We start from the raw sequence: 13,202 nt of genomic DNA on the forward strand, positions 1-13,202 counted from the left end.
GAAAGATTAGCACCACAACTTTTAATGCAGCTTTCTTCTTGCTCAAATTTTATAGCCTGTATAGATTTATATCTCTGTTCATTTTAGTGTGAGCAACTTTTTGCAACACTTTTGCTCTTGCCAGCAAAAGTTAATAAACTTTTGACATTAAAATAAGGTCATTAGTTTCTTCAAAAAAAAAAACCGAGCAGAAATCGAACACCTCAATGTATTTTTAATTGTATCTTAGGATAACCGAGCAGAAATCGAACACCTCAATGTATTTTTAATTGTATCTTAGGATTTTTTTTTAAAGATACATGTTCTAGTTGCACATTTTCCTGAGATCAAATTAGCACGAAGATAAGGCATAACCTCTACAAGCGTCAAACGTGCGCGCAGTAATGACTGCGGTATTTCATATTACTCCAGCTTCTCCAAGAAGCCGTTCTCGCAAGCGGACTCAAGTCAAAAGTCTTCGGATTTCGTCACCCAGCTCCACCAGGCCTTCGTTTGTTTGTGCTGAGACAGAGAAAAACGGCGACGGTCCCAGCCTGTATCAAAATATAAAGAGACTGAGCACTAACAACAACTGGAGGCATTGAGCTCTTGCACACACACACACACACACCTGTCCTTCAGCGACGCCAAGTCGTCCGACGGCTGATCAGATTTTGAGATGATGTCGATCCACATGTGCTCAGGGCGAGCTTTTAACACTCGGTGTCGAAGCTCATCCCGAAGTAGAACCTGGTCAGCCGTTGGCGTGCCAGACGAACCCGTCGGGTCGAACACAAAGCCAATCGACTACAAATGACCACGTACACGTAAAGCAAAGTGTCAGACAATAGGAGCGAAGTTCCTAAAGCAGCACGACATACGGCCTGCGTCTTCTCCATCATCGCAATAGCCAACTTTTCAATGGCATTTCGGGTCTCGTCAGAACGGAAGATCAGTCCTGGGGTGTCTGCAATCTGCGCATTAATGCAATGATTCATGAGCTTCGGTAGCGGCCGTGTGATGCCTGTCAACTCTTCATTACCTGGTACGAAATGCCTTCTTCGAAAATGTGGCCCATGGTAATTCCACGTGTCGTAAACGGATAATTAGCCACCTGGATAGTAGAGTGATAAAGCGTTAGTCCTCAGTGATGTTGGCAGTTTGTGGCCGGGATCTGCAGCTCAGCACAATGGCGTCTACCTCCGGAGAAGCCGTAGACAGAGCACGAACTAATGATGATTTTCCTGGTAGCCATGTGAGTGCATGAAGCGGTGATAAAACACATTAAAAATACAATAACAGACACGAGACAAATTCCATCGTACCAACATTCGGCGCTCCAACAAAGGCGAAAATGGGTTTATCCAGGTCCACATGAGGAAGTCCACGAAGCACCTTGGCCATGTTCGCTACCTCTCGTAACGTGCCCGCATTGTCGTCCACAATCTTTTTGAGCTCCTATATCGTTGCACCATAAAGCTCAGCCACAGCCACCAGTCCGTGTCACACAGCCCCCACCTCAACGCAGCGCAATCCGCAGTCGACCGCCTCCTGCTTGGTGCGCAGCTCCTGACACTCGCGTTCGTAGTGCTTGCCCGTATTGTGCAACGATGCGTACACTTTGCGCAGCCTCTGAATGTGTTTCTCGTACGTGCCTTGGCCCAGCGTAAGAACCACCACCTCCCGCTCGAATGGGTGCATACGCCTGAGCGCCGGGAAATCCAGTGAGGCTTGACGCGTGACGCCTGAGAGTTTACCCAATTGCATGTTAATGAGACGGGAAGTATGGTTCTTGGCGCGTTTAATAGGGTCTGTAATGCGGTTGCTCTCGCGCACAGGTGCTCGCCAGAACTTCATCTCCTGGATCTCCGAGGCCGTGCGCACATACGGCAGTCTGCAGCAGCCCAAACAAGAAAATAGTAATAATTAGTGAGTCAATATAGATTAGTAGTAAAGGCGCTCACTTCTGCAGCGCGCCATGCGCCACACTTGTCAGCGCTCGCTGCGCCATTTGAGAGTCAAAAGACAAAAGCCAAGTAGTACTATGGTAGCACCCACTGGGTACTGTACTACTGGTCGCATCAAAAGCTGAAGTACTACTACAGTAGTAAGTATTAATAATTCAAAATGCATTTCATTTTCTTCCAACTGCTTCTCTGGCTACGCTACGCTATCACTTCACGCAGCTTGCGCGTACCACCGCATACCGTTCACATCGAGTCAACCTCCTTCTGTCACTGCACTGTCACTTCGCACAGCTTACGCGTACCGCCGCATATCATTCACGTAGCGGATGCTGAGGTAAACCTTCGCTTCTGATTCACACTCTCGTAGTGGGATACCCACAGGTGAGGGCGGGAACGTGCCATCGAGGCAAATCGAGTGCCCACTCAACACACTCACTTCTTGGTCGTAATCCTCGAATCCTTCATCTTCATCCTCCGATAGAATGCTGCTGCCCGATTTCGGCGGGCGATTGAGTCGCTGCCGCCACGAGTCGTCGCGAATCTCCATCGGGCGCTCGCTGGCCGAGGCTAGCTTACTAATGATACTTCCGCGCACTCGCTTGCGGCGCTTGAGCTGCATCTTGGCATTCGTATCTGCCAACAGCTTTGCAGGCACCGAGTCGAAGTCGCGGTAGATTTCTTCCATGGAAAAGCGGACGAAACCGAGGCGCTTCTTTGGAAGCGGCTTGCGTTTGTGGTAGACATTCACCTCGATGAACGTGTCCAGCGACGTCACGCCAACCAGCCACGACTGGTCATACTTGGGTGTGCCAGTGTGTCTTGCGGTTGACGACTTATACTCACCGAGCTCCTTCGCAGGGAAGCCATCCGTCTGCGAGTAGACGCGCACCACGACCTTCGGGTTCACGTTGTCCGGCAGCCCATCGATATACAAGCAGTGCACCTCCACTTCCGTAATCACGTTCGAGTCTGAAAGCTGCTTCAGCGATCCTGTCTGCAGATTTCGCGCAGGTCGACGAGTTCCCTCAAAATGCTTTTCGTCCATCAGGTGTGTGGTGTTGCTCACTGACTGCGCCAGCTTTTCGACCACACCCAGCGTGCCTACAACAGGAGACGCAACGAGCTGCAACGTGCCGCGGCCAATTCCCTTCGCGAATCCCTTGACACCTCCACTCTTGGCTCCACGGACAGGTTCCTTGACAAAGCCAGTCACACCATACGCAATACTCTTTCCGAGCACCTTGCCGCCCTGCATAAAACCTTCGGGAATGTGACGGGGCTCGCTCTGGTCCTCTTGGCTCTCAAAATACGTCGCTTTCTTGACCACGTCGCCCAGACCGTTCGACACCTTCCCGATAGATCGCAGAGGTACACCGAAGACAGTTTGGACGACAGTCACAGCACTCTCGCCCTTTCTGCGGCTCTTACCCCTCACATCGCGCTTCAATTGACGCGCAGCAAGCGCGAAACCATCCACAATATCCGTGGCAAGACCAACCGGATCACCCAGCATCTCCACACTGCCAACAATCTTGTACCACTGCCCAATGACTGAGTGAACGATCTTCAACACAACATCATAGATCAGGTCGTATTCGTTGAAGAAGCGGTTGTGGTAGAGAATCTCGCCAAAGTGGAACTCGGGCGTCACGTGAGCAATCCCACCGACAATACTTCCCATGGTATTGCCCAAAATTGCGGTAATGCCTTCACCCTTGCCTTCTTGTAGCGAATCAAACACCAAGTCGAAGTCGTATCCACTCATATGCCAGCGTCTGAAATACATCAGCATGCCAGCCGAAACAGAGCCATCCGGGAACGGGATATTCAGAACAAGCATCGAGTTCTTTGCTTCCAAGCCTTGCTGTAAGATTGTGGCCTCATCACTACCCGGGATAAACTGGAAGACCAGATTACTCAGACCAATTAAGTACTCAAGGTTCAGCTTGACTGCCATCGACCCGAGCTGCAAGTCGAAATCGTTCACAATGACAATGCCAGTTTGTGGGAGCGTTTCACAGCTAAGAGTGAAGAATGGTTTTTCACCGTCGCCGGGAAGCCAACCTTCGCGTTTGTCGCTGTTAAAACCACTATCAAGGGGAGCGAAGACGACGGGGTACGCCGAGTGCTGGGTCATATCATCGAATTGAACGTGATGAACCATTAAAGTCACACGGCGAGACTCTGCCTTCGAGTCAAACCGAATGGTTTCCATGGTGATGTTCAAAATCTCCTGCGGTTGCTCGTCCACCAATGTGATTCCAACTCCATGCACCGAAACATCAATCACCGTGTTGCTGAGCCAGTCACTAACAACTGCACGCTGTCGAACATCCGAATAAACCTTAGTGTCTCCCATCGCAAATACTCGCGTGGAGCCGTCGATATACACCTCGCCAAAAAGACCCTGCGGTGTATTCTTCACTTGCCCAATCTGCATAAAGTCAACAAGCGTTGGCACCTTCCAGTGGGTCGCAGTAACGCGCAGTTCCAAGTCGCCTTTTGGATCTTCCCAAGCGAACGAATGGCTTTCCATAGGACCCAAAACAATCTCTTCCGCAGTCTTCACACCGTGCTGCACGTATCGGAATGAGCAACGCGTTGAACGGTTCTCAATACGATAATTTGGGTTGGTTGAGATGTCACTCACAGTCGCAAATACTGTCTCAGCCACCTCGTGCACGTTCACACTGCAAACAGGGCCATCGCCCAAGCTTCCACGCGTCCAGAACACAGTGTCCTCAGACATATTGTAGGTGACGTTTGGATCGCTCATCTTAGAAGCTAATTTGAACAGTGGCATGGTCGGACTCCACTCGCCAACATCTTGGGTTTCATTGGCCGCATCACGGATGCGCAGACCGGCTACATACTTCTCAGGGCCTCTTAGACGATAAACCACGACTGCCTCGCCTTCTCTTAAGGTACAGTAAGCTTGATCGGAACGGCTTCTGCCGCGATTCCCCTTTTTGTCCAGTAAGATTGGGGTCATCTGCAGCGACCGCGGCACGTGGTTCAGAAGCACAAAGCGTGGTGAGATGACGAAAATTTTCGACCGGAAAAACTGCGCTGGTGCAGCACGAATTTCAAATGCAAGTACGAAAGAATAGTTCCCAGATCCACTCGGGCGCAGCTCTCCCTTCTTGCTTACAGTTGCCATATCTTCGGGCTCCGACCACCCCAACTTTTCGAAGTCTGGTAGATATTTTTTCGTCGTTCCAGGCACTAATGATTCACCTTCGTACGCGGGCGGTGTTTCTTGGAATGGACGGACACCAATCAGAGCCTTGTCAGGTGAAGCAGTAGCCATCACAGGAATTTCCTTGGCATCGGGAAAGTATGCACGGTGCTCTTCAACAGTACACACCCGACCACGAGAGAGCTTAAAGCGAAGGTCCAAGCCACTTCGGTTTTGAATCCAGAAAGGGGAGTAAAAGAAGACTGAGCGAGCAGAATTTTCTTCCCATTGCGGGTGAAAAACGAAACTTGGACCATCGTCAAATAGCAGCTCAAACGCGTCTTCGTTGAACGATTCGCGCTCCGCTTCAAGATGCACTAAGAATGGTGCACTCCAGGTTGCAGCTCGAATTGATTCACTCGCACAAAGGCGCATCATCATCAAAGCGGGCTTACTTAGATCCAGACCGAATACTTGAATAGTCTTGCCGCTTTCAACCCACATTTTGCGGCTGTTGACTTCATTCACATAGGCAAAGTAGTCGATCTGTCCCAGAGTTTTCACAGCTCGCGACTTCTTGTCTTTTCCAGTATTGTCCACAACGCGGAACTCCCCCTTACTGGTCAGTTTGTCTGCCGGGCAATCACCAGGTTGGACAATAGCATACTCCACACCACAAGGAAGAACGTTGTGAAGCACCAGCTGCGGCTGAATCGTCAGCGACCAGGTTCCTAAGAGAGAGTTGTTGGCAGAAATCTTTTCGATGACAACAGTAGGCTGGTTGTCGATGATGCTGGACGATGGGTAGATAACTTCTTTTCCAGCAGGCACACACTCACTCGGGTCGGGGAGTACAGCATTTGTCCCCAGCTTTTCCTTCACGCGCCTAGCAGACGAAACTGAGCCATTGCTTTCTCCGCGCAGAGCTTTCTTGGCCTCGATCTGCTCAAACTTTGTCATCTTCTTATACAATCGTTGATCTGAGACAGAAAGCTCCAATTTGTTGCTCCACTCCGTTTCTCCAGTCTGCCGAATAGCGAAAGACCCGGCACCAACCAAGTCCAAGGGAATGTTGATCATACCAAGAGCGGGGAGCATAAAAAATCGTTCTTCCCCGTTATTTTGCTCCGGATTACAGGGCGCAGCTTCTCCTAGCTCGTTGTACATCTGCAGCTCTGTGTCCTTTGCCGTTCCATTGCGAACACATTCCGCACCAGAAACCTTCACTTGGAGACCGTACAAACCATCAACAGAAATGTGAACAGCGGCTAGCACAGGTAAGTACTGCCGCACGCAATCCGCGTAATAAGAGTCAATCCACTCATAGTTGGGATCAATATCCTTCACCCGACGCAAGCAAGCGTACGCCATCTGCAGCTCTTCTCGCGTCGGCTCGTCCACCTTCGTTAGTAGAGCCACACCCCGGTCATAGAGTATTTCGATCGACTTCTCCGACTCGACATCGTCGAAAAAAGGTGTCAGCTCGAAGACCTGAGTTTGGCCTATGGACATCAACGGCACGCCATGGATCGTCCGGTAGCCCTCGATCTCAACCGAGATGTAGTGGTCAACCATGGAACGCGACTTTGCAATCGCTATCTTAAATTCTTCCCACGACACTTGTCCAGACTTGTCTGTGTCGGCCAGCGCGATGAAGTCTTCCACAGCTTGCGCAAACTCAGCTTCATTGTCCAAAATACTGCTGCTACTGCGCTTGTACAACGACGATTTCCCCGACGTTCTCCGCTGCTTGTCTTCCTCCTCATACACGCTTCGAAGCACAGAGCGCACTTCCTCTGTGTCGAGTTCACCACTCCCATCTTGGTCAGCATCCCTATAAGCTTGGCGTAGTTGCTTTTCCTTCAAACTTTGCTGCTCGTACTCCTCTGCTTCACTGTTATCCAGCAGCTTACATGCGTGCGTCCCACCAGTGGGCACAGCTGTGACGGCTGTCACAATCTCTTCCTGCACACGCTCCTTTACTCGCTTCTTCGCCACCATGTAGTACTTAACGTTGACGCCGCATTCATTTAGCATCCAAAAGATAGCACCGATTTCCTTAACATGCGGACGCTCGGCTTCCGCACGGTGTTCTGCCTTGGAGAAAGTAGCTACGTTCGAGTTCACCGCTTCCATGAAAGCGGATGTGACGTTCAACTGGAAATAACGGTCTGACGAGTAGACCACCTCCAACGGAGACGCAGGCTCTTTTCTAATATCCAAAATTCCTTGATAGAACTCGATGAAAGGTTCAATTTGCCGCGCTTTCGTGTTGTAGTAGTTGCCGTACACGTCAAAACTGATTTTGGCGACACCGAAGCTGTTTTCGGATCGCTCTCGAGCTTGGAGATCAGTAGCGGGATTAGAAGAAGCGCCCTCCCACACCGAGAAATTGGCATAAATGCCCAGTTCTTCCAAAGACATCTCGATAGCCGGCGTTCCCATCGGCAGCATTTCATCAATCAGACGCAAGTAGAACCCGCCAAACGATGTGGAAACAACAGTCTGTACAAAAATCTGTTGTTCGGCAACAGACTCCGGGTTCAAAGTAGCCTGATCATGCGCATCGTCCTTCAGACTTGACAACAACTGATCGATCACGTCTCCACGGCCTCCCATGTCCATCTCCTTAGTCAGCAGCCAAGAACTCTGCTCACCCGGTTTTACCAGCGACGGCTTCACAATTCGATTCCACGCCTCTTGAGCATAATCATAATTCTTGAACGCACGAACCATTTTCTTCTGTACAATAACAGGTCGCTGGCCTTTGAGTGACGACATCGACGCACCGATTTGCTCTTCATAGTGCTCCCAGAAAAAAGCAAGGGCTGCAGCGTTGGCGAGTGTGTTGGCGCTATCACCAGAAAGATATGGCACTTTGTTTCGCTGCATGTCGGGGTGAACGTATTCCTGACCAGTTATAGAAACCACGTTGTGGTGTAGCCGCGTGTACAGAATTTTGTTCCTGCTCAGTGCGTTTTCAAATTCTTCAAGCGAAATGTCACCGCTTCCGTCACTGTCCACAATGCTGACAAAGTCTGCTACTGTAGCGTCAAACTCAGTTTTGGTTAAATTGTCGCAGTCAGTGGCACTCCGTAGAAGGTCTCCAATCTCCGATACATCCAGCGTCCCGCCACCGTCGGTGTCACGCAGCTTGAATTCCTCCTTCAGTCGTTCCATATAGCGCTTCTCTTCAACTTTACGCCTAGCTTTCATCATACGAGCTTCGCCCTCCTCTCGTTTTTTTATGACTTCAATATCCTCCTTCATTGATTCGTTGAGCGACGCCAAAATGCTCAAAAGAATGCCCAGATCAGTAGGAGAGAGATTCAGCGCAAAGTCAGACATTTGCATCATCAACTTTCTGCGTGCATCGGCCTTGGCGCGATCTCTGCGATCAAGGGTCACTGAACGCTCCTCGACCTCCTCAATGTCTGGGTGCTCAGCCTCAATTACTTGAGGTTTCGTAGCAGCTTTCCGAGCGACGTTCCACAAACTCGACGCGGACTTTCCAGTGCCTTTGAGCGCCTTATTACCAAATTTGGATGACACTTTAGCTGGATCACCAACAGTAAGCCTGTAGCCCATTGAGAAATCGACGCCTTCGCCCTCGAGTTCCAAAATGGTCCGTAGATCACCAATGTCAAGCTCAATTGCATCATCACGAAGGATGATCGTGCATGGAGTCAAAGCGACATCCACCAGTTCCAGCTCCACAGCTTCTGAGCGCTCTGAACTCAAGACTCGAACCTTGGTATCCGCAGTGAAAGCCAAGACGGGGGACTTAAGAGTTTTGGAATCTCCAATGAGGCAGAACTCACATCCCTGCAAAAGAACACTACATCCAAGCTGCATTCCACCGAGCAATAAGGGTGAATATGCTTTCGGCAGATCTTCCAAATAAAGGTGCTTCACAGCATCTCTCCGCTCTGGAGAATCCATGGCATCTGCCATCTCGCAATCAATGAAACGCATTTGCTCTTTCTCGTCTTCGCTAATCGCGGGCAGAAACTTGTGCATGATGTCTAGCAGCGGATCAAACACGAGCAATAACGAAAAATGCTTAAACGTCACGCCAATGTCCATATAGCCGTCTCCACGCTGTGAGATCGCGATCGACATCATATCTTTAGCTTCAGGGTTGCGATCCATAATCTGACGGAACACATTAGTTGGAGCGTCACGGTTGTCCAGTAAACCAAAACGCACAGCATCCAACGCAATTTCGACGGCTGTGTCGTTTTTGGCGATCTTTGTCATGCGGTAGCGCAGTTCGAACTCCACCTCCTGGACAAAGAATGTCATCAGCTTCTTCTCGTTGTCCTCGATCATGACCAAGTTCATTCTCTTCATCTTGAATGACAGTCTGAACAGATGGAACATCGGCGGAGTCTCCGGTATCTTGTCCTTGTCCACATAGTGGTCGGCAGGGTTCTCCACAAAGTTGCGCAAGTTTCCTCGTTCCAAGTCCTCTTCACTAACGTACGACAATGGCTCGCCTGCATTCGGAATTTCCCAGCCAAGTGAGAGAGAACGCAGGTAGAGGAGTTGCGTAGCCAGCACCTTGACTTCCAGTTCATCTAATCGAGCCTTGCGCTTGACGATGGCCTCCTTCAGCTTGTAGCCCTCGTACAGCCGAAACAGAAAGCTTTTCTCATTGTCGAGCTTCCACTGTTCATTGAATAGCGACATGTACTCTTCGGACTCGGCTGGGCCGAGCTGTACGCATGCGAGATCATCCGCGATGGACGCTGCCGTTTGCCAATCATAATAATAATTAATCGGTTGCAACAGCTTCAATAACATGCCAGCTTGTGCAGGACGCAACTCAATATCAAAATCTCGGCCCTTTGCGAACGAAACCTCGAGCTCAAATGCGCGCTCACCCGTGCCCTGTCCCATGATGAGCGACTGGAAGATGAAGGGCATGAACACCCCGATCTCCATGGTGAGAGGAGCAATCAGATGACAGGCGTTCGCGCTGCCTCCAGGTTTCGAGTTAAGGAACATTTCGTAGTCCACTAGTCGCATCGCACGTTTCCGCCGGTTGTCGTCGGTCGAACCGCTTCGGCCCATCTCGAACTCCTCCATTGCAATACCCACCGTCGCACCAGAGTATTCATCACGAATCAAGAGTGAGAACGATTGCAGCATGAACTCAAACGAGTCCAGGATCTCGTCCACCCACAAGTGCCAGGAGGAAGGTTTGGACGGTGCCTGCTCCGTGGTTTTCTTTCGTTGGGGCTTCTCGGCTTCACGGATCCGCTTGCGCAGGGTCGCGAGATCCTTGAGCTTCTGCACAATTGTGGCCGTCCACGTATTGATGCGAGCCAATCGGGCTTTGGCCGCTTGCTTTACCGCTTCCACGCAGCGCTCGGCGTTCTGGTGGCGGTGCCACATCCACTTCTCGGCAGTGTCGAGCCTTAGGCCAACACGTAGACCGCCAACCAGCAGCTTCGACTCCATGCGTCCGTGTTTCGGGTCCACGGGTTGGCCGGTTACGACTCGCACGAGGTGTGCCCAGAGCGGCACAACCAGTAGTAGACGCTTCATCTCCAGGCGCTCCAGGCCAAAAGGAAGTCCAGCCAGCGGCTCCAGCTCGGGCATTACGTGCTTTCCCACCACCAGGTCACATAGCTCCAGCGATCCGTCACGCAGCGACCAGGAAATGGAGAACTTGGCACCAACGGACGAAGCTGCAAACTGGCGCAGTAGCAGCGTCAACACCACGTCGCCGAACGCCGCGAAGGCCGCCATAGCCACTAAGCCCAGCAGCAGCAGCACGAGCAGTAGCGTCCACATGATGTGTGCCGCAGGGGGAGGGGGTGCTGTCGTTGAAAGAACTACTTGCGAGATCGATGTGCGGGTTCGCTGTGGAATATGCGTGAATGAAGCGAAGGGTGTCGGAGCAAAAAATGCTAACACTGTACCGGATACCGGTTGCTGTCGCAATGGGACTCCAACTGTGGAGTCCACTTACGCAATTTGTGACCAATCAAGATACCTGATCTCAAATCCGCGGCCTCCCATTGGCTTTCATTTGTTAATTGTTCAATATCCTGTTTTCAGCCATCATCTGTCCTAGTCAAGCTCGCCAACGTTAGTATAGGGCGACGCTCTATATGGGTCTTGGACATGCATACCACCGTGCTGCATTTTCTTCTTCCCCAATTCACACAGAATGTCGGCGCGGCTTAGGATTCGCACAGGCGAAGCTGTGGTGTCTCTGTCGTCCGTCGCCAGTGCGCAGGCTCGCTCCTCGTCCTCACCCTAAATTGTACCCACGCCAACAACAACACAAAACCAGTCAGTTCCGCGGTAGACACTGCGAATGAGCTGCTACCTAATCGGAAAGGCCATCGTTTTCTCGTTGTAACTGCAGGTAAGTAAATGCAGCTCACCTCAAACGCTGACGGCAACGACTGCGGGCGCAGGAGGCAAGGCGCGGCGCTGGCACGCTGCTGCAACTGGGCCCAGGTCTCGCGAGGCTCGAAATCAATTGAGCCATGTCTGACTAAAAACGCTTCAATTGGCGGTGGGGGTGGAAGATTCAGTTGCCCTGATGCTGCCACATCCGCGGCGGTGTCGGCGTTACCGGTGCAACGATCGCTGCTATCGTTGTTCTCGCTGCGTTCATCAATATCCTGCTGGACTATCTCATCTTCAACAAGTAACGTCGAGTGTTCATTCTCGCACCTCACCGTCTCGCTGTTTGCTGCAACTTCACGTGTACCAACATGTTCCGTGTTGTGCACGTACGTTTCGACCAGTGAAATGTCCTGCACCGCTTGCATACCGGTATCTGAGTTGTCCTCAGCTTCAACGCTTGCAACAGCTGGTTTTAAGGCGTCTTCAATCAGGCCGTTGCCAGGCAACTTGCCGCTGCTAGCGGAGACAATATTTGACGCGGCCCCGTTCACATAACATCCAATACCTTCCCCTTTCTCGGCTTGCAGTACAGGCATATCGGAGGCTATTCCTTTTGGTTGAGCCGCCGCTGACGCTGCCCAGAAATCGGATCCCATCCGCGCGATCCCGTTGCCCAATACTTCGTATTTCGCTTGCTGCGAGTCCGCTTGGGCTTCCTCGATGCGGATATCCCACTTGGCACGTTCGGTGGCATCCATCGCAACATACTCCTCCTTGGTGATTGCCCGAAAGCCACGTAAGTCTACATCAATCTCTTTTGGTTCGACCGTTTCGAGCAGCTTCTGCGCACGCTCCAGCTCCAACTCCTTGATCCTTCGCTCACGAACTTGCTCTTGCCAGTCCCGAAATTCTTGTAAGCTCCGGCGACGCTCTTCGTGTTCCTGATTCACAAATGATCGCTTGGCTTCGCGCTCCGCTTCAACGCCACCAGATTGCCATGCTGTTACTGAAGCACGCTCAATAGGGAAAATAGGTCGGTCCAGGAACGACAGTTGAGGTAGAGCTGCAATGTACGTCTTTCGAAACGAGCGCGTGCTGGAGACCACTGGGTTGCCTGTGATTCGTAGCGCCTTGAGCATTGGCACCGCTTTGAGCACGTTCAATATATCTGGGTCCTCGATTAGGTTGTGGCTGATATCGATGTTGTTCAGCAGCGGACATTGAGAGAGCTCTAGTAAGTCTGCGCTTGTTGTCAGGCGGTTGCGGGTCGCGTTTAGTGACAGCAGGTTAGGTAAACGAGCTAGTCCTTCAAGCGACTGGATGCGGTTTTCGCTCAGGTCCAGCGTGTTGAGTTCGCACAAAGCGTGCAGGTTCTCGACCTTTTCGATGAGGTTTTTGCTCAGATAGAGACACCGCAGATTGACGAGATGCTCCAAGTTCTCGATTCTAGTGAGACCATTGGATTCGAGCCAGAGAGCCTTGAGATTGTAATACGCTTCTAGACCTTCGATGCGCTGGAACCCACGAAAATGCGCGTACAAACTATCGTTGAGCTCTGGTGTTTCGTACCCGTCATTGTCGAGACACAACTCTCGCAGCGTCTCGGCATCCATGACGGGCACCTGGCCTTTGTGTTCCTTGTGAGAGCGCTTTTTCTCCAGCTCGCGCAACCGGTCAAACGGTGACATCATGCTTGTCGAAGGCATCTT

General features: G+C 51.2%; 3 protein-coding genes across 3 annotated transcripts; all 3 read right to left on the bottom strand.

The window, feature by feature from the left end:
• Positions 1–262: 262 nt before the first annotated feature.
• On the bottom strand, positions 263–1,883 carry PITG_12107 (uncharacterized protein; the record flags this gene model as incomplete). The annotated part of the gene is made up of 7 exons (XM_002900685.1): positions 263–533; positions 611–786; positions 861–953; positions 1,022–1,093; positions 1,180–1,223; positions 1,305–1,437; positions 1,498–1,883. 7 exons carry the CDS (start codon positions 1,834–1,836, stop codon positions 443–445), a joined length of 948 nt encoding a protein of 315 aa, XP_002900731.1.
• Positions 1,884–2,192: 309 nt separating this feature from the next.
• Positions 2,193–10,926, bottom strand: PITG_12108 (uncharacterized protein; the record flags this gene model as incomplete). Its single annotated transcript, XM_002900686.1, has 2 exons — positions 2,193–8,642; positions 8,691–10,926. 2 exons carry the CDS (start codon positions 10,924–10,926, stop codon positions 2,239–2,241), a joined length of 8,640 nt encoding a protein of 2,879 aa, XP_002900732.1.
• Positions 10,927–12,295: 1,369 nt separating this feature from the next.
• Positions 12,296–13,199, bottom strand: PITG_12109 (uncharacterized protein; the record flags this gene model as incomplete). The annotated part of the gene is made up of 2 exons (XM_002900687.1): positions 12,296–12,403; positions 12,444–13,199. The coding sequence occupies 2 exons, from the start codon at positions 13,197–13,199 to the stop codon at positions 12,296–12,298; spliced, it is 864 nt and encodes a 287-aa protein (XP_002900733.1).
• Between the last annotated feature and the right edge of the window lie 3 nt (positions 13,200–13,202).

This window comes from Phytophthora infestans, genomic scaffold (assembly GCF_000142945.1).
Source record: "Phytophthora infestans T30-4 supercont1.24 genomic scaffold, whole genome shotgun sequence".
NCBI classification, from domain to species: domain Eukaryota; phylum Oomycota; class Peronosporomycetes; order Peronosporales; family Peronosporaceae; genus Phytophthora; species Phytophthora infestans.